Source organism: Phacochoerus africanus, chromosome 8 (genome assembly GCF_016906955.1).
Source record: "Phacochoerus africanus isolate WHEZ1 chromosome 8, ROS_Pafr_v1, whole genome shotgun sequence".
In the NCBI taxonomy this organism is placed as follows: domain Eukaryota; kingdom Metazoa; phylum Chordata; class Mammalia; order Artiodactyla; family Suidae; genus Phacochoerus; species Phacochoerus africanus.
Window position 1 is genome coordinate 140640864 of NC_062551.1, and position 18922 is coordinate 140659785.

Below are 18922 nucleotides of genomic sequence, written 5' to 3' on the forward strand. Positions count from 1 at the left end.
TTTTTATAATAAAATGTATAAGCAGGTAAAAACAAACTCTATATAGACAGTGGGCATTGACATTTGTTACAAATAATACAGTCCACATTGGAACCAAAGAAGAAATCCAGAGATTCATGTGTGTGCTTCAGTTTAGAATAATCAGGAGCAAAAGCTCTAAAATACAGTGGAAATAGGATGAATGTCAAAGCTACTTCAGGTACTAAACCCGCTCTGACCTCTTCCCACCCTTTTCCTGTGTCCAAAAGAATGTGATTTCTTTTCTTTTATACATCTGCACAATATTTTATTCCAGGTTCTCATATATTCAACACGCTCACTCATCACACACACACACACACACACACACACACACACACACACAGACAAACACACTTTTTTTAAGTGCCAACTAAGTAACAGACATTGTGCTTATTACTGGTCATCTTAGTAAGTCAACCAGGATCCTCTACAGTTTAGCAGGTGGATATAAATGATTAATCAAGGGATTTTGCAGTGCAATGTAATAAGTAAAGCAAGATGGTTAATGTGCTGGGGGCATGCAAGCTTTAGGAAAGATCCATTAAACCTGACTAGGGTCATGGAACAGAATTATCAGGGAGTGCTTTCCAAAGAAATGACATCTAAGGGGAGGTGCTCAGGTCTTGTCATCCAGGACATTTCAGTTAATCCTCACAAAATAGCTTCCTCAAGTACTTATTAGTTACTGTCCCCATTTTAAAGAAGCAAATGTGAAGACTTTGAAAAATTAGGTAGTCTCCAAATTTCTAAGGCTAGTGAGTGTCAATGAGAATTGACATTCAACCTCATGTTGTTCTGAATTCAAGGTATAATTATCTTGGAGAAGCCATATCAATATCTTCCTAGATTTAATTCAACTGTTTTTAGAGAACATTAGAGTGATGGTTTTCTTTTTTACTCTTCAGGTTTGCTTTTTCTAGTGATTCAAGGAAGAAATGACCAATAGCACAGACTTCTGACCTTAGGATATGAGTCAGTCCTGGAGATAGGAAAATATGCAGCAACCTAGTAAGAAGAGGTCCAACCAGAAATTCAGGGCTGAAATTTCAGTATTTTTCTAAATCGCAGTGGAATTTTACATCCCTTGGAGGCATTTGCTTTCCTGAGCCAGGTAGGCACTGAGATATGACAGGTCCAGCTGTCCACTAGATCTTCCTACTGGATGGATCCTCTAGCAAGAGAAGCATTAATGTTTGCAGACGTTCTGGTTCTTTCTGTAAGAAGGAGCTCAGATGAAATTAATATACATTATATATTGTTTACATATTCAGACTTTGCCATCCTTTACTTTTTTTCATTCTTTCTAGAGCCATACCCGAGGCTTATGGAAGTTCCTGGACTAGGGGTCGAATGGGGGCTACAGCTGCCAGCCTACACCATAGCCATAGCAATGCAGGATGTGAGCCACATCTGCAACCTACACCACAGCTCAAGGCAGTGCCAGATCCCCAACCACTGAGTGAGGCCAGGGATCAAACCTGCATCCTCATGGATACTAGTGGGATTCATTTTTGCTGTACCACAATGGGAACTCCCTATTCTTACAGTTATAAATATTTGTTTTCACTTCTTGTCCAGTTTCACACTGAATGTGACTCTCCCCCCTTCTCTAACAACACCCAAACACACAAACTCTTGAAGCACACATGCATCTCTTGAAGCTGCAAATATTTAATAATAGCAAATGAGTTGATCATAGAGAAAAGATGTGTATAATTTAGATTTCTGAAAAGAAAATAAAGAGAGACTACCAATTTATATATGTAAAATAGATATTGGCTAAAAACTTTCAAGTGTATTTAAATTTTGAGCAAACAAAAAATAAAATAATTAAGCTAAGGCCATTTAGCAAAACTAAGATTTTATTATCATTAGTTTTAAGAGACCAATTAAATATTTTTAATGTGCTGTTTCATGGATGATTCTAATGTAGCCTGGATCAGGTTTCCAGCAACTTTAAATATACCCTTAACACAGAAGGAAATGATATTATTTAAAGCAATTTTTCAACAAATCCATGTTCTTCATGAAAAATGTCTTCAGGGTAATAAGGAAATCTGTAAACTAATATCTAATAATTTCCATACAGATTCAGTTGTCTATTTTCCCTAACCATAGGTAGTTAGAAGCTGAAGATTGAAAAGGAGAAAAAAATAGAGACAAATATGTGGATAGCTTTAAATAAGGAATTAAATAGCTTAACAGTAGAAAATGATACAAAATATAGCATTCCAGGTATCAAAAATTTCAAACTGTGGTATAAGTACACTTTGACTTTCAAAGGCTTGTGCAGAAACAAGTAAATTTAAAAAATTTCATGACTTAAGTTTTCATGTATGTTCTTTCCTAAAATTGATCTGTCTGAGAATATAGATCTGTAGTTGAATTGTTTCCAGTTCTCACCTCCTACTTTTCAAATCCTCTTTCACAAAATCTCTCCGACATACAAAATCAGATCATCAAACATGGTCCAAAGTGTAAAACCTACAAGAAATGAAACAAACAGACTACATAAAATACTGGTGTTGATGTCGATACAATGATTAGAGTCTGCTAAATTGTGTTGCAATCTAGGCAGTTTCCTGTTTGCTTTTAACACACCTGCATGAACATCTAATCTTCATGAAGATATAATGGAGTTATAAACAATGTTGATTTGGAATTTTTTTTTAAAGATTGTTTGCTATAATCATATCACTCTGATGTAGTTAAAAAATTGAGTGGCATTACGATAACAGGAATCTTTCCATTCTCATAGTTTTATTTAAGAAAACAAGATTTCCCAGAATTGATTCTAGATTCTATTTCCCACATAGGCGAATAGATCCTCATTTGTGCAAGAAAGTTTATCCATGTGTCTACATAAAACCATCTCATTATCACATCCATTATTAACTATGTAAGGTAAAAATAGTTCAATAAATATCAAAATGTATGATATATATATATAATTTCATCAATTGTATACTATTAATGAAAATAAAAACAAATTCCCCCATAGTATTTTTTTATAATTAGTTTCTTTTAGTCATAAGAATTTTGCCGCCAATTTACATATTTAATTTTACCACAGAGAAGACAAGCTATCAATAAAAGATTTTAACTTTTTAAAGTTAGATTAGGATCAAATTATATTGCAAAAGTGTAACAAAAATATAAATTTGAGAAGAGAAATAACGTAGCATTTCTTTTAAAATAGAACCTGTTCATCTTTTTAAAAAAATTATAGTAAATAGCAAATCACTGTGTTAATTAGATTTTCTTGAACACATTTAAAAGTAAGAATTAACACACTTAAAAGTGGGGATTAACAGTTTTATTTTTAAATAGCTATGTTTATAGTAATCAGAAATTATAATTTGTCAAAGAATTTAGCTTATGGTAAAAATTTTAGGTGAAAATTTAAAAGCATGCAATAGTTTACATACCATAGAAATCATTTATGAACCATAAAAGCAAAAAGAAAACAATTGGTCACCTTTACCTCATCTAACTGAGTTTGAGAAGATCACTGTGCTCATGCTATCTGCAAATAGAGATTCATAACCATCTCCTAGAGTTATGAAGAAAGTTAACTCCTAAAACCTCATCATAATTTTAAGGTATTTACATAGACATTTTGCCTTATAACTTTATAAATCTATCTCCCATACACAGTCTCATTTAATCTTATACTAAAATAGGAATTACTTAGTACAAGTGTTATCTCCACTTTGCAGTTAAGTGAGTAAGGCTTTGATAGAGTTACTTTAATTGAGTTGAGTTACTTGTCCAAAACAATTGCTAGTAAACCAGGGAGTTGATATCTAAATATAAGTTTTGAGTATCAACATCACTTTTTTAAAAAGGACGACAACACTGAGGCTCTCTTTTTTAAACATGCTCTGCCTATAAGATTAGTGAGTGTCAAAAAAAAAAGCTTTTCTGGAAGTTCAAGGAAGATAAAGTAGGAGAAATACTTTACGATATGCCATCCATTTATCTGCAAAATTATTTCTTGTGAACCATCTCTGGGTCATGACAATGTAAATAAGTAACATTCTGCTCTATCAAGCCAGACTCTACTAATGCCTCTTTTTTTCCTCCTTCATATTATATTTTATAGCACAGAAGGATTATGGTCATTGATGATGGTGATACTTTGTTTTAAACACAAAGTTAACCATAGGAAGGTGGTTTGATAATAATTACCCTTAATTACACACTTACATGTACCTGGGTCCATCTTGAGCATATCAAACAAAAGAATCCTCATGATGATCTTGCCAATTCAATAATTTTACTAATCCCATTTTACAGGGGAGAAAACTAAGGTAAATAATTTGCCCTAAGTCCCACTGCTAATACATGAGAAAGCTGACATTTGACCTCCAAAATTAATTATAATTAATGATTATATTATGCTGCCTCTTAAAGACAAATAATTTGTCCCTCTGATCTAACAAAAAACTTAAATTATCCAACAAAAACTTAAATTTGAGACTATTTTTAACTTTTAGCATATTTTAAAAAAATATAATCAGTTTAAACTTGTTTGCAGGAAGCAGCATTATTTATTTCCCTCTGGAATATATTCTCTAATTTGTATTTTAAGGCATAGCTCATATTGAAATATGGCTAAGTCAATTTTCTCAAGAGAGGACAGATAAATATGGATTAATGGCTACTTTAGTTAATGATTGCAAGGCTGGTTTTAATTAATCATGCTATATAGTCATTCTTTATTCATAAAATAAAATTCATGCTCAGAATATCTTTTATTAGGAAAAAAAAGGCAAGAGGAAAAATCCAACAGTGACCAACAGAAAGTTTAAAGGTCAATATAAAAACAGAGCAAGAGAAAATAATTATTTTTTCTTTTTAAATTTATGTATTTACTGATACTGGAAAGTAGCATATACTTAGTTTGCCAAAACAGTTGAGGTTAGAACATTTCTGCATATCTATTTGTTATTTTTCTTATTTTATCATCTTTATTTATATGCAAATAGAATATTTCCAAATGACAAACAAAAAGATGTATAATGGAAGGAAGTTCAAAAGTTCGTGTTTGATAGAAGGAAGTGGAATTGCTGATGTTTTTTCCCCTTGTTTAGAGTGAGGTGTCTCTATCTGGCTCCATCCTTAAGAGGATGGGATCCAGAAGCTTGCCGGGAACCTACAGCTTTATCCCCATCACTTCTCTGATACTGCTATTTTAAACACCTCCTGCCTGCATTCTGAATGTAGTGCTCATTCCTTTTACAGCTCCTGAGGTGAAAGTCCATCTTCTCCAGGAAGCAGCTGCTAGGGAACTAGCTCTGCAGACAGAATTCCCTCCACAGCGGTTCAGAGCCCCTGCTAGTTAACAAAAATCTTGAAGCCCTTCCATATCCAAACATCTCACATTCAAGTCCATGTGGGAGAAAGCAAGCTGGCTTAGTTGAATTCAAAAGCTAAAAAGTAGAAATGACAAAGAAATTTCCAATTTGATTCCTGATTGAAGTTGTTTGAACAAAGCTAGTCTTTAACTTCTCAAATACGTAACATCACTTCCATTTTACATTCTCTGCCTCATTTATTAATCCTGCTTTCATGAATGCATCATTTTTAATGTATGGGTAATAAGAACTACCTACCTCTCAAAATGCTTTTGTGAGTGTTAAATAAGATCATATATTAAAATATTTTCCATACCACTTAACTTATCGTCATCATTCAGCAAATGGAATTTATTATTATTATCAGACAAGATGATCATAATTAGACTTTAGTAATAGGCCAGAAATGTCAGTATTTTTCATTGACATTACTATATCCTTTAGTCAATATACAGGCTTTCTTTTACTCTGTCCATGCCTATTTTACTTGATAAATGTTAATGCGTATGTTGAGTGATTTACAAATAATGTGCTGAAACACCCTAAATGTCAAAATTCCTTGACATTGGCTCTTCTAAACATAGACAAGCTAACATGGAAGCTTGACTTAAACAAGACAGTGGAAAGAAAAAGATAAAGCAATTTGTAGTATTATAAAAAATCATGGTTTAATTATCAGTTAAAATGTTTGATTTTAATGTTTGGAATTTAGAGAGTAATCCAAAACCAAATTTTAATGATTTCCTAGGCATTTAAAATATTGGGTTATAATCTATGTGTATATTTTTTGAAATATAGATAATATAAACTGTGCATTAGAATAAGACTAAGAAAAACTCATTTTTAAGAAATTAGGTATAGAATATATGAAAAAAGCAAGAAAAACTTGAGAAAAAGCATGATCATTTTCAGTATTTTTCTCTGATTTATAGCATTAAAATTATTTATATTGATTGAGAAATTGGTATTATAATTAGATAGTAGCTCATAACTTTCCATCTCTTATTCAAGACGTTTTAAATATAGCTTTATTATTACAAAGAAGCACTAGAATAAAATGTATAGGAAATCATTTCTTTCTCTCACAAAATAAGAAATCAATTATTTGGTATGTTCGTTTCTTTTGTGCCACTACATAAAAAGTAAAATATACCCAACATGGATAATTCTCATTCTAAAAATAAATGTGCATGTGTCATTGATATTATTCAGATGCTTACAATTGTAGGTTTAATGAAATTATATTATAATAAAGTTATTTCCATACATTGCAAATTTCAATAAGTAAGTCATCTGTAAGTTACATAACCTCTATACTTCACTTCCTTCTCTGTAAAATGGGCTAAATGATAGTACTTGACACTACCTATCATAAAATGTTGTTGTGAAGACTGAATGAGAAATAGATACAATGTGTTTAGAACAGTATCTGACAGATAGTAATGTTAGTATATTATTATTATCTATACAACTGTATTGAGCTTTTGCCTGCATAAGCACATTTCTTACTGAGATATCTCTTTAGATACACCTTAAAATATAATTCTCATCATCTGTAAGAGTGAGGGTCTTAATAAATAAACTCATTGGACAAATCGCTGATTTTATGGATTTTCTTTGATGAAGCCTCACATGTCCTATACCGGCCAAAATAGAAGATAATAGGAAGCATGTCTGCCCCAGAGTTTTTCTGCTATGGTCGTGGTAAAAGGTACCTTAAAATAGCAAATCAACCATAATATTGTATATAATGATACTATGGTCTAGGGAATATTATGTATTATGTAACTTGTAGTTTATACATACAGGCAAAAAATTATCTGTGTCCATATCTGTATTTATATCCATATCCATACTGTGATATTATCTAGGGAATAACTGTCATGAAATACATTGAAGTGTTTTAAAACAAGACAAGTGGGTGAGGAGATAGGATTTATTCTGTTCCCTTTAATCTCTACTTTACTTCCTTTACCTCATTTTGGCCTTGAAACTGAGATATCAAAGCTCTCTTTGTGTGCAGAATTAGCATGGAGGTTGTATGAGGTTCTGAATTTTTTAATTTTTTCTGTGTGCTTTTGAAAATTCTTCTGTCAAATTTAGAACTTTGTGATACAATGAAAAGACAGCTGTGAGGTAGCTGGCCACTCCCGTCATAGGAATATCATTTTCACTTGGTTTGGCTTTGAATCAAAGGGAAATTGTACTTTTCTTCTTTTATTAATTAGTACCTTTAAAAGGACCTTTCATTAATCAACATGTCTTGAGAAAACCTGTTCTCTTTCTACAGAGCTAAATAAATCCTGCTGTGTGTGGTACTGGTGATGGTGCTAAGGCTTATGTTTTTGGAATACGTCAGAGGGAACTAGAGATATGAAAGGAAAAAATCATTCTTCGGCAGACACAGGCTGCTTTTCTTAATAGAGATTTAAAAAATAATAAACAACCTGTGCTAATTTCCACTAAGCTTTCTGATGTCCACCTTTCAGATTTAATCACCACAGGAGATAGTGTCACAGACAGTGTCTATTATAATTATTTCCACTTCATTTTGTTCAGCACAAGCACCTCTCCAAGTGAGACTTTATACCCCCCCCCAAATAGGGACCTGCCTAATAGGTATAACACCATTTATAAAGAAGCTCCTTAAAAAAGTTCAGAAGCAGCAATGCCAATCTTACTACAAAAGCATTAACTTTTTTAAGCCTGGGTTTAAATAAATAAGAATTTTGAAAAAAAGAGAAATTTTAAAGCTCTTTTCTATACATTTTCCAACAACCAGATGTTTGGAACTATGTATACAAAACATGCAGATGATTAACTGAAAATTTAAGTTGTCATGATATTTGGCATGGTGTTAACACAGCTTGTGCTGAGGAAGTATTTTTGGAACTGTTTTACTCATCTCCCTACAAAGTAGGTAGTCTAGCAGATTTTTTTTTTAAGTGGGTGAAAAAAAAATTCTCCTTTCAAAAAAAACCATGCCATACTCGATTAAAGGAACTTCATTATTAAGCATTTTTATTTAGATTATTTTGTTATCTAGACTTCAAAAGGATCCTAAGATCACTAGCTATTAAAATGTTTTGTGTGGAAGTCCAGAGATGAAAAAAATCATCCAAGATTGTGACCCGAGAACTTGTTGCTTCATCCTGCTCCCATCAAAGATCTGATCTTCTTTGTTTCACCAACCTCTCCTTCACACATTAATTCCTTCATCCTAAATAGGAGAACCCCTCACCTTTGCTGCTGTCTGACTTTAAGAATGAATAGCCTGGTTGATCACTGTGGTTAAACGCATAGACCCACTTGTTTCATTCAAGATACTATCCTTCATCTCTTCATTGACAAAATGAGGGTAGTAGTATCTGGCTCATGGGTTTATGTGAGGATTAAATAGGATAAGAAATATAAAGTACCCAACAAAGTGCCCAATACATACTAAGCAGAATATTTAATGGCTTGAAGTGGTTCCTGACATACAGAGTCAAATGCTGTGCTCTTTCTTGTTTCAAGTAGTTAGGAGCTAAGCCTGCCTCTGCCCCACCAACCACTTTTCTCTTTTCATTTAGGGCTGATTTTGGTTCCCCACTAACTACTTGATTGCTTAGTCCATCCTCTGTATTGTACAACAGTTACAGTTTGTGCCACAGTTATTTGTATTTAATTGCATATTGTTACAGTTAATGTGGCCATGTCTTTGCCTTCCCAACCAGGTTGTACTCTGTGAATTTTGATACACTTTAACCTATTGTTCCTTCTTCGAAAAGTATCTTAATTTTTGCGTTTCCTCATCCACTCAACACATATTTATATTGTCCATTATCCATAGGCCCTTGGAGTATACAGAAGTGGCCAAGTAGACAAAGTACTTGGATCCTACTTTCAGCAGGGAGAGACAGAAAATAATCAATCGAGTAAACAGATAATATGTCTAGAGGGAGTGTTGGGAACAGTGATGTTCTTTTTGCTATTTAACACATTAGGTAATTCATTGGAGACCTAAGGAAGACAAGGAAGACATTATGCAGACCTCAGAGGGAAGAGAGTTTCAGGCAGAAGAAACAGTAAGAACTGCCAGCTTCCTGGAGCACGAGCATGTGTGACTTGTTGGAAGCACAGCTAGAGGCCCAAAGTGTAGAGCAGATTAAATGGGAAAATGTGGGAACTAATAAGGTCAGAGGAGCATAAAGGGACCTGATTGCGTAGGACTGTCAGTCACTATCAGGACTAAGAGTTTTTCTTATGGATGAAATAGGAAGGCTTGGAGTTGTTGATGCTCTGATTTAAATGCTAAGGTTCTTTTTATTTAGTGTGGGTCAAGAGGAGAAACAGGAGACTCTCATACAATTATAATAATCCAATTATAAGAATAATTACTATATGTTTACTTTCTGTTCTTCATGATGGCTATTCATGAATATACTTTACTATCTTTGCTAAATTATAAATCTTCTGTGAGCCAGGATTGCAACAGTTTACATTTTAAGACATTAGAGTTTGTAAACCCCCCCCAAAAAATGCTTTGGGTGTCCAAAGAGGACAAAATAAAATTCTCACCACTCTGTCCTTCTTCTACCCTCTCACTTCCCTCAGTCATACCCTAATCACTTTTCCTTCTTTCCAGAATTTCTTCTTCATACAGCATACACATAGTAGGTCTATTTGTGTAAAGGAAAATAAAAATAGGATGGCTCTGGAGAAAAAAGAGGACATATAGAGACAGGAGACATAGTTCTTATTCTCAAGGAATCACATATATGCCTATTTTATACACTCTGCATAATCATCTTATAGTTGACCTTAAAACTACAAATAGTCCATGTAAGCATCTTATGACTTTATAAATTAGAAAGTTGTACCAAGCCTTGCTAGTCCCAACTTGTAAAATTCCATATATGGAAACTTGAATTATTTAGGTTCTATCTGGTAGTGTAATTTGAGAAAAGTCTTTCAGAAATTCAAGGAAATAATATCCCAGTTTTTTCACCTAGAGTCTCTTTCAAGAGTCTTCCTAACGTATGTCTTGAAAAGCTTTAAGTTGAGACCAGTAACAATCATGAAATAGACTCATCCAAGCCAGGGAGCCAAGGAGGTGTAAAAGAACCCCCCCCCTTTTTTTTCCATTGTTCTCAGTGACGAGTTAGAGTCTATTCTATGAAGTTTCCTGGCCATAACAGAGGAATAGTGCTTATGCTAAGATGAGAGGTTATAACCCAGATCAGGTCTATAGAAACTCTAGTATCTATGTACAAGTTACTCTCTGTGGTCTTCCTGATACCCCCAAATAAAGGTAAAACTGCTAATGTCTCTAGGGAAAGGGAAACACCAGGCAGAGTGCTCTAAATCAGACTTTCATGGTAAAATATCCATTAATAATTAATTTTCTGCTTCCTTTGGAATAGGACAGGTTAAACTGTTGGTCACATTCAATAAATAAGAAATTACTTGCAGTAATTTCTGCAACATTCTAATCATCTTCCTATTTCTGAAACCTGTTTCAAAAGTCTTTGATCTGCATTATGGTGGAAAGGACATGGAATCTAGAAATACAAGACTTGATTACAAAGTTGACTTTGCCACCCACAGATGATAGTGTGGTTTGGGCAGCCACTTAACCTAAACATTCTGTTTATATTCTGCTGATGAACTGAGCAATCTATACCACACAGGGTTGTTGTGAGCAACAGATGGGATATAGTGTGAAGGCCACAAATGCAGAAGTCATACAATAAACATTTGATGAATTCAGATATTAATAAGAACTTTGGGATTATCAAAGTCCCAGTAGTGGTATTTTAGTGTTCTATGCTATTCCAGTACACATGTGATCTTGTGAAATGGGAAATATGTCCCCTCTCTCTTCTTTTGCATAATATTAAGAATGACAATATACTGTAACTGTTTAATTATGCCATTAAAGTGGGTTTTATTTTCTTCATTAAATACATTAGGAAAAGCTTTTCAATTAAAGATGACCTTTATGACTTCTACTAGTTTGTATTCTGTAAATGGTGAGGCTGACTGCAAATTAGATTCTGCAATGTACCTTGTTCCTTATTTTTTTCACCCACTGATTATTTTCATACTGTTGGCAGCAGCTTACCCTGTTGCTTTCAGCTTGCAATTTTGTAGCAATCTCAAAACATTGTGTTCAGTCCCCCAAGGTGTTCTGTAGAAATGCTGTCAAACTATTTCGATGTATGTGTATTTTCATTCTGTAGCTGTGCTTTGTACTCATTTAAGAGAACCAGTCTTTAATTTGTATCAGAACATTTTCCAAATAAAACTTAGAATTCCAGACCTCAGCAAAATCATTGATATATGACCATAGGCTTCTGTTCTAAATCTTGACAGGCCCGACTCTGGTTAGATTTCAAAGCTATATTTTTAAATTTTGTTATAGAATACAACTCTGAATAAATGGCTTCACATTTGGCCTTAGAGTCAGCATGCTTGCTATAATCATCTAGCTTTAGTTTACCTTTCCCATTTCATCTCTCATCTCTCCTACCCTGAATCCCATACTTATCTGTACTTCCTCAAAATGTGTTGCTTACTCTCATCTCTTCCTGGTGGTATCCATATACAGCACCTCTTTCTAAAACACCACATCTTCCACTCCTCACCTCTTTCTCAGGCATTTTATATTTTAGAAAGTCTTCCTTTATACTCACAACAACCTTCCTAAGTCAAGTAACCCTCTTTTATCTCTCATATACCTTGTGCCTGATGTAATAAAAATATCTTTTCTGTATAATAGTGATAGATTGGATTAATTGTCTTCCTTACTAGACTAAAAAGTTTTGGAGAGCAGAGGTAATAACCTTTGAATCCATGAATAGCAGATGCACCATAAGTGTTTGTTAGATAAGTGGATGCTTTCTGGAAAAACTACTGGTCAGGTTATTGAAAAGACAGCAAGAATTTGCTACTAAAAGTATTATATTAGCCTTGCTCCATTTAATTATAACAGCAATATTATCAGTAAAATGCAGTTTATTGTTTCAGTATACAAGCCTACCACTCTGCAAATGCAAGTAATTTTTAAAATAAGGATGTATATGGTGCCACTCCATGCTTTCTGTATTTGGTACATTATATTCAGAATTGGATTGGTTAAATCAGGCTAACTCATAAGCCTATTCTACCTATAATTTTAAAGAAAGAAATGTGTTTTAATGTTGAAATTGTTATTTGAACTAATTTAACTTTATTTAAATTTACTATCAGCCAGACAGAATGAAAAGGGATTTTGACTGGCTTTGAATTAAAATACACATACATACCTGTACACTTAAAAGCAAAACTGTGGAGTTCCCGTCGTGGCGCAGTGGTTAACGAATCCGACTAGGAACCATGAGGTTGCGGGTTTGGTCCCTGCCCTTCCTCAGTGGGTTAACGATCCGGCGTTGCCGTGAGCTGTGGTGTAGGTTGCAGATGCGGCTTGGATCCCCTGTTGCTGTGGCTCTGGCGTAGGCCGGTGGCTACAGTGCTGATTCGACCCCTAGCCCAGGAACCTTCATATGCCGCGGAAGCGGCCCAAGAAATAGCTAAAAAGAGACAAAAAAAAAACTCTATGCAGGCTTTGCTTCATATTTGCATTAGGAGTGAAATATGTACCAGAGTGTTCATGTCTCCTGCGTTTTTCTGATGTTTGCATTTGATGCAGTGCCCATAATTCAGCATATGGAAATACACTCTGAACGCAGATAATGCTGTCTCTCATTTTCATTTTGATTAATAGCATTCTGTCTCTGATAATTCGTAGGTGTTATTTAGAAGATGGAGCTTCAAAGGGTGCCTGGCTGAACCGGTCAAGTATTATTTTTGCGGGAGGTGATAAGTGGTCAGTGGATCCTCGAGTTTCAATTTCAACATTGAATAAAAGGGACTACAGCCTCCAGATACAGAATGTAGATGTGACAGATGATGGCCCATACACGTGTTCTGTTCAGACTCAACATACACCAAGAACAATGCAGGTGCATCTAACTGTGCAAGGTATGCATTTCCATAACTGCTATATTGTGAAGAACTATGCTTAGAAATGTTCTATATTATATATCAGAATAGCTGAGAAGTAACTGACAGTGTTGAAAGATATGTTGTCATTGTCTTCAGGGATATATGTTCCTAGATTCCATTAAGTATAAATGGCTATTATAGGCATACAAATCCCTACCTACTCAGATCAAGAATTATCCATTAACACTACATTATGATTTTTGTATATAATTCATTTTGTATCACCCCATGAGTCATCCCTTCAATAAATCTTTAAGAACCCATTATTGATACATTAAAATAAATCTTCAATAACCCATGATGGATACATTAAAATATTAGCACATTTTGAAATACAAGTAGTAACTTTTTGAAAGTAACCCTCAAGCTTTCCAACACTGTCTCAATTTAACTTCTGGTTACTTTGATTTGAGTCACAAGGAAAGAAGCAGCCTCCTAGAATTACTTTATTTAAATATGGAATAATAGAAAAAATATGGTTCATAATGCTTTTGACATTGATTTACTTTAAAGTAGATCATAAATCATGCTAGCTAACTTACAATCTCCAAATATAAACAGAATCAGCAAATTATTCTATTTTTCTTGCATACTAAAATGTAAGAGCATGTTTATCCTTAAGACAAATACTTTTCAAGGATTTGGAAATGTATGTTTTTGCTTTTTTACATTATTTCCTCATGCTTTATAGATTAAGCATGTGCTGGTTGCATAGAGATAGTATATGGTGGAATCAAAATGACATTGCAGTGTTTCTAAATAAAATTAATAACAAATTATGTGATAATGTAGTACCATGAATACATGTTTTGTTTTTATCAGAAAAACCGAATGAGCAAGTTAGTTGTATTATTTCTGAATTTACCCTTCAAAAATCAACTGTGAGTATTAATTTAGGTGCATGGCTTATATCGGGAAAAAAATTGTTGATCTTCAACTTTGAGTTTTATTTCCTTAGATAAAGGTAAAACTGAATTCAAACACAGTTTCAATCATTAGTAAATATTTTCATTTTGTGATAAGATTAAATTTATTAAATAATTAACTTTAAGAAGGAAAGTATAAATTGAAAAGTAAGTCAGTCAGTGAATTTCCTGAGTGTTTTTTCTTACTATAGATCCTTGAAGAACTTGGTGCTATTCCTTATTTAAAAGCATGTGAGAAAATAATATCATTTTTACCAAAGCCCATCCTTATACAATGATTATCCAGAGATTCCAGAGGTCAGGAGTTCATCCAGCTTCAAAAAGTGACATAAGATTTCAAGTCAAAAACATATTTCTTTGGTTATCCAAGCCTAATCCTGTCCTCTTGTTTAGTTCAATGCCCTTTGACTTGAGTTTCTATCTTAAAGACTACAAAATTTTTTTATTACATAAGGAAAAGTACACTTGGAAAATAATATATTTGAGTTGCTTGAGATGCAGACATTTTACTTCTCTTAGGTTTAACTACTCTATTTCTGAACATTAAAGATATCCCTGTTTCCTTTTTCTATTCTCTTGTTCCATATCAGGCCCATTTCTTCATAACTGTATAGTACAAAGATTATTTCATATAGTACCCAACTTCAAAACTGTTACATGCCTTAATCTGACACTCTTTTTTGCTGACCATTTTAAACTTTTGAGCACTATTTTAAGAAGTGCATTTTAGAAATGCACTTATTGGAGTTTTTTCAGTATAATATTTTGTTCCTCTAGAAAAAAATAAAATTGTAATACTGTTTTGACATATGTGGTTGGGTCAAATTAAAAGCTAATAATTTTACAGTACTTATGAACATAATTACTTATTACAAGTTGATTGACATGTGGGCAGTTTTCCAATTACATTAATAAATTTCAGGGAATACATTAATAGGCTTGTCAGTCAACTCAAGAGCTAAATAAATGTCATAAAAAGTCAAACCCCACTTAAGCTACATTTCCTCTCAATGAATGGAAATTAATATGCACATTTCTTTAGTCTCTAAATTTGTTAGGTTATCTGATACTCAGGTGTATCTAGATAGTTCTGAGGTGTTTGTTCTTTGCTTAATAATTTGCCAGTCCTTGATTCACCAAGAAAAAGAAATTCAGCAAGTGAAAAAAGACTATATTTATTAATCACTAATGTCAAACATACATTGACTGGTAAAACAAAACTCATCTTTAATTGTTGAAACTGTGTACTCCTGGGAGGTATTTTTTAAAAAGTCATTTTAGAAAAGGAATAATAAAAAGAATATCTTGCCAACACAGAATGTGTGCATGGGAAATTTGTTGGTGTTACTGATTTCTCAGAACTATTAATATCAATAAATGATACAGTGGGGGGAAAAAGACACTGAAATAGTTGAATAGGAGTTGGAAAACCTGGATTCCAGTTCTGAATTTTCCCTTATGAAGTGGGTAATTCTCAAGCCTTGCTGAAGGCTTAGAATTAGTTTTCTCATTTGATCAGAAAATTTTAAGGTCTATTCTAGTCAAAACCAAAAAGACAGATGACAAGAAAAAAAAATCCACTGTGATTATTTGCTTTTGATTTGAAAGGGAAAAGTTTCTTAAGTTAAAAATGAAAACTATTTCATAACACTTGTGTAACACTTGTATTTATAACCATGCAAACCAGTTTTTAATGCAGTAGCACCTTCTAGTATTTATTTTGCAAGTATGCTTTATTTATCTCTCTGTTTTTCTTTTATCAACTGAGCTGAGCAATGTATGTACTCACAGAATTTGAAGAATGTGGTAATTCAAAGTTTTTCTTTAAGGGGGTGGAAATTGCCTCATAGGTTCAGTAAGAAAAAAAACATTTCGTTACCTGTATAGAACACTGTTAAATCAAGTTATCTAATTGTCTGGTGTTTCAAATCCTGTGATGTAGCATTTACTAAGAACAGTCTTTCTTTTTCATGAATATGCAAATAAATGAGGCTTGAGTACTTATTATGAAGGGAGATCCCTATTATAATACTGTAATGATAAGCAACATAAAATGTAGATGCTTCCCACTCAAATATATAACAGGATGGTATCTACTTTAAGGCTTGTCTAGAGTCTAGGCTGTATAGAGCACAGAATAGATATCCAAAGATATTGTATAATAACTAAATATACACGCAGCAGCCCCAGTGAACACCTTGATGACAGTTTTGTGAGACTATGAGTAGGGGATCTAGTCAAGATATGCAGGAACAGAGACTGAAATAATAAATGTATATTGTTATAAGGCACACATGTGCACATGTATACACACAATGTATGAAATGTTGATCACTCGACTTGTGCCTTTTCAGAGAAACCTAGAGGTTTTCTCTAGGCAGAGTAGAAGACAATTTGATAGCACATAACTATGACCAAAATCATTTCCCAAGGGTGTTTGACTTGCTCAATGTATTCTAATTTCCTCTGGGTATTTTACTTACCTGGAATATCTGTGATAGATGGGGTGCTATGCTTCCCTTTTCATGGATAGGCTTGTTGGGAGTTCCCATTGTGGCTCAGGGGTAACAAGCCTGACTAGGAACCATGAGGTTGTGGATTCGATCCCTGGCCTCACTCAGTGGGTTAAAGGATCTGGTGTTGCTGTGAGCTGTGGGGTAGGTTGAAGACACAGCTCAGATCCAGCATTGCTGTGGCTGGTATGTAGGCCAACTGCTACAACTTGGATTCGACCTCTAGCCTGAGAACTTCCATATGTCGCAGGTGTGGCCCTTAAAAAAAAAAGCAAAAAGAAAAAGGATAGGTGTTTTTCCATCAGCAGACAGCATGTTGTGGTCAGCCCTTTCAAAGATAGCCTCAGTTGTAGAGGCAAGCCTGGAGCAACAACATCTGATGACAAATTGAAGCAGGGGGCAGAAATAGTTATCCTATTTTCAGCCTGAGTAGGATAACTCTGATGGGTCATTTTAGCTCCAGAGCAGCTCCAGCATCCACTACAGCTCAACTTCTTGCCCTGTTCGATCATTCTTTCTTCTCCTTTCTCCAGTGATTTATCATAGGAATATTCCTTAATAAATATCCTAACTGTAAATTCTATATCCTTTCAACTCAAACATCATTAACTATGACCATATTAGATCCTTGCTTCTGGCTTAGTCATTGTTCAGAGAAAGCCTTTGTAAAGTGGAAAGACAACACAATCAGATACCATTTATTATTAACATTCTGTTTTAAATTGGAAAGGAATTTAAAGTGCTTTGTACAAAAGTATTCGCTATAGCAAGATGAACAGTAGAAATCAGAGGCAAAAGGTAGGATAAGAAGAGAAGGATGCAGTCAGATGTGAGGTTAGTTTATAAAATCTGTGTCATGATTTCTACCCCTTTTTCAGAGTTTTTAAATATTTTACTTCTAAGATTTCTAGCACCCAGCATAGGAAGAGAAACAAAATCACTTATTTCATTTCATTGTCCTGAAACTTAAAACTTATATTTCTTAGTATCCTGATCCTATTACTCAAGAGAAATATTCTACTGTGAGTCATCTCAGAGTATCACTGAGAACTGTAAGGGACATCTCAATAGTAACCATATGGCATGCACAGAACTCATTCCTAGGATTGTTTTTTATAACACCTCTCAATATAACCTGAAGTGCAGTGGAGTCAAAAAACTGTTCTAAATCTAAAAATAAATTTAACAAGATGCTAGTTCAATAACAGATAGCTTTTTGATCATTGCTTAATCTATGGGTAAAATTTAAACCCTATCCTTCCTGAGTCAAACTTTCACAGATATTTCTCTCAACGGGTCTTTGCCTAAGAATTAAGGTACAGACATTTCAAAAGTATACTTCACCAATGAATATCTGGAGAGCAAGTTTAGAGCCATATATATTTGGCCATACCTGTGGCATACAGAAGTTCCCCAGGCCAGGGATCAAACCTGTGCCACAGCTGTAACCAGAGCCACAGCAATGACAATGCCAGATCTTCAACCTACACAAGGGAACTCCAGAGCCATTTTCTTTAAATACCAGCATATGTTCATCTAACACTTACATCCCTTTTATGACTATTAAAACCTTGACAAGAGGCACACTAGGAAGGAAGATACAACTCTTCTGCAACACATTGAGCTGATCAGCAGTAACATAGCATCACAGGACATGGTCCTGCCTTCCTCAAGAGACTCAAAGGGGGACAAAGTATAATGATCAAAACACTGTGTCACAATACCTCATACATTAGAAAGCTTAAGTCATTGTTGTGCAACAGTAAATACTTCAAATTTTTCAAAAAACTACAAAAGGGAAACAAAGAAAAATAATAGTACTAAGAAGAGTTTTACAGAGTCCATAGATGCCAAAATAGGCATTGACTGAATGCAATAATTGCTTAAGATAATGCCCTCAGATTAACTTCCATTCTGTTTTATTCAATATCTATTTATACCTTTGGAAAAGATTATTACTATATATAGGAACTCCAGTTTTGGACCTGCTTTAAAACACAAAGAAGTGATAAAAGACCCAAAGCATGTATTCTTAAATCTTTTTCGCTTGAAAACAAATAATAAACCACCTGAA

General features: G+C 34.0%; 1 protein-coding gene across 1 annotated transcript in view; it reads left to right on the plus strand.

The window, feature by feature from the left end:
• Window positions 1-18922, plus strand: part of NEGR1 (neuronal growth regulator 1) — an 873593-nt gene that overhangs the window by 328069 nt on the left and 526602 nt on the right. Inside the window, exon 2 of the mRNA XM_047788645.1 lies at window positions 13153-13385. Coding sequence (XP_047644601.1) covers window positions 13153-13385 — 233 coding nt within the window. The remainder of the gene's footprint in view (window positions 1-13152; window positions 13386-18922) is intronic.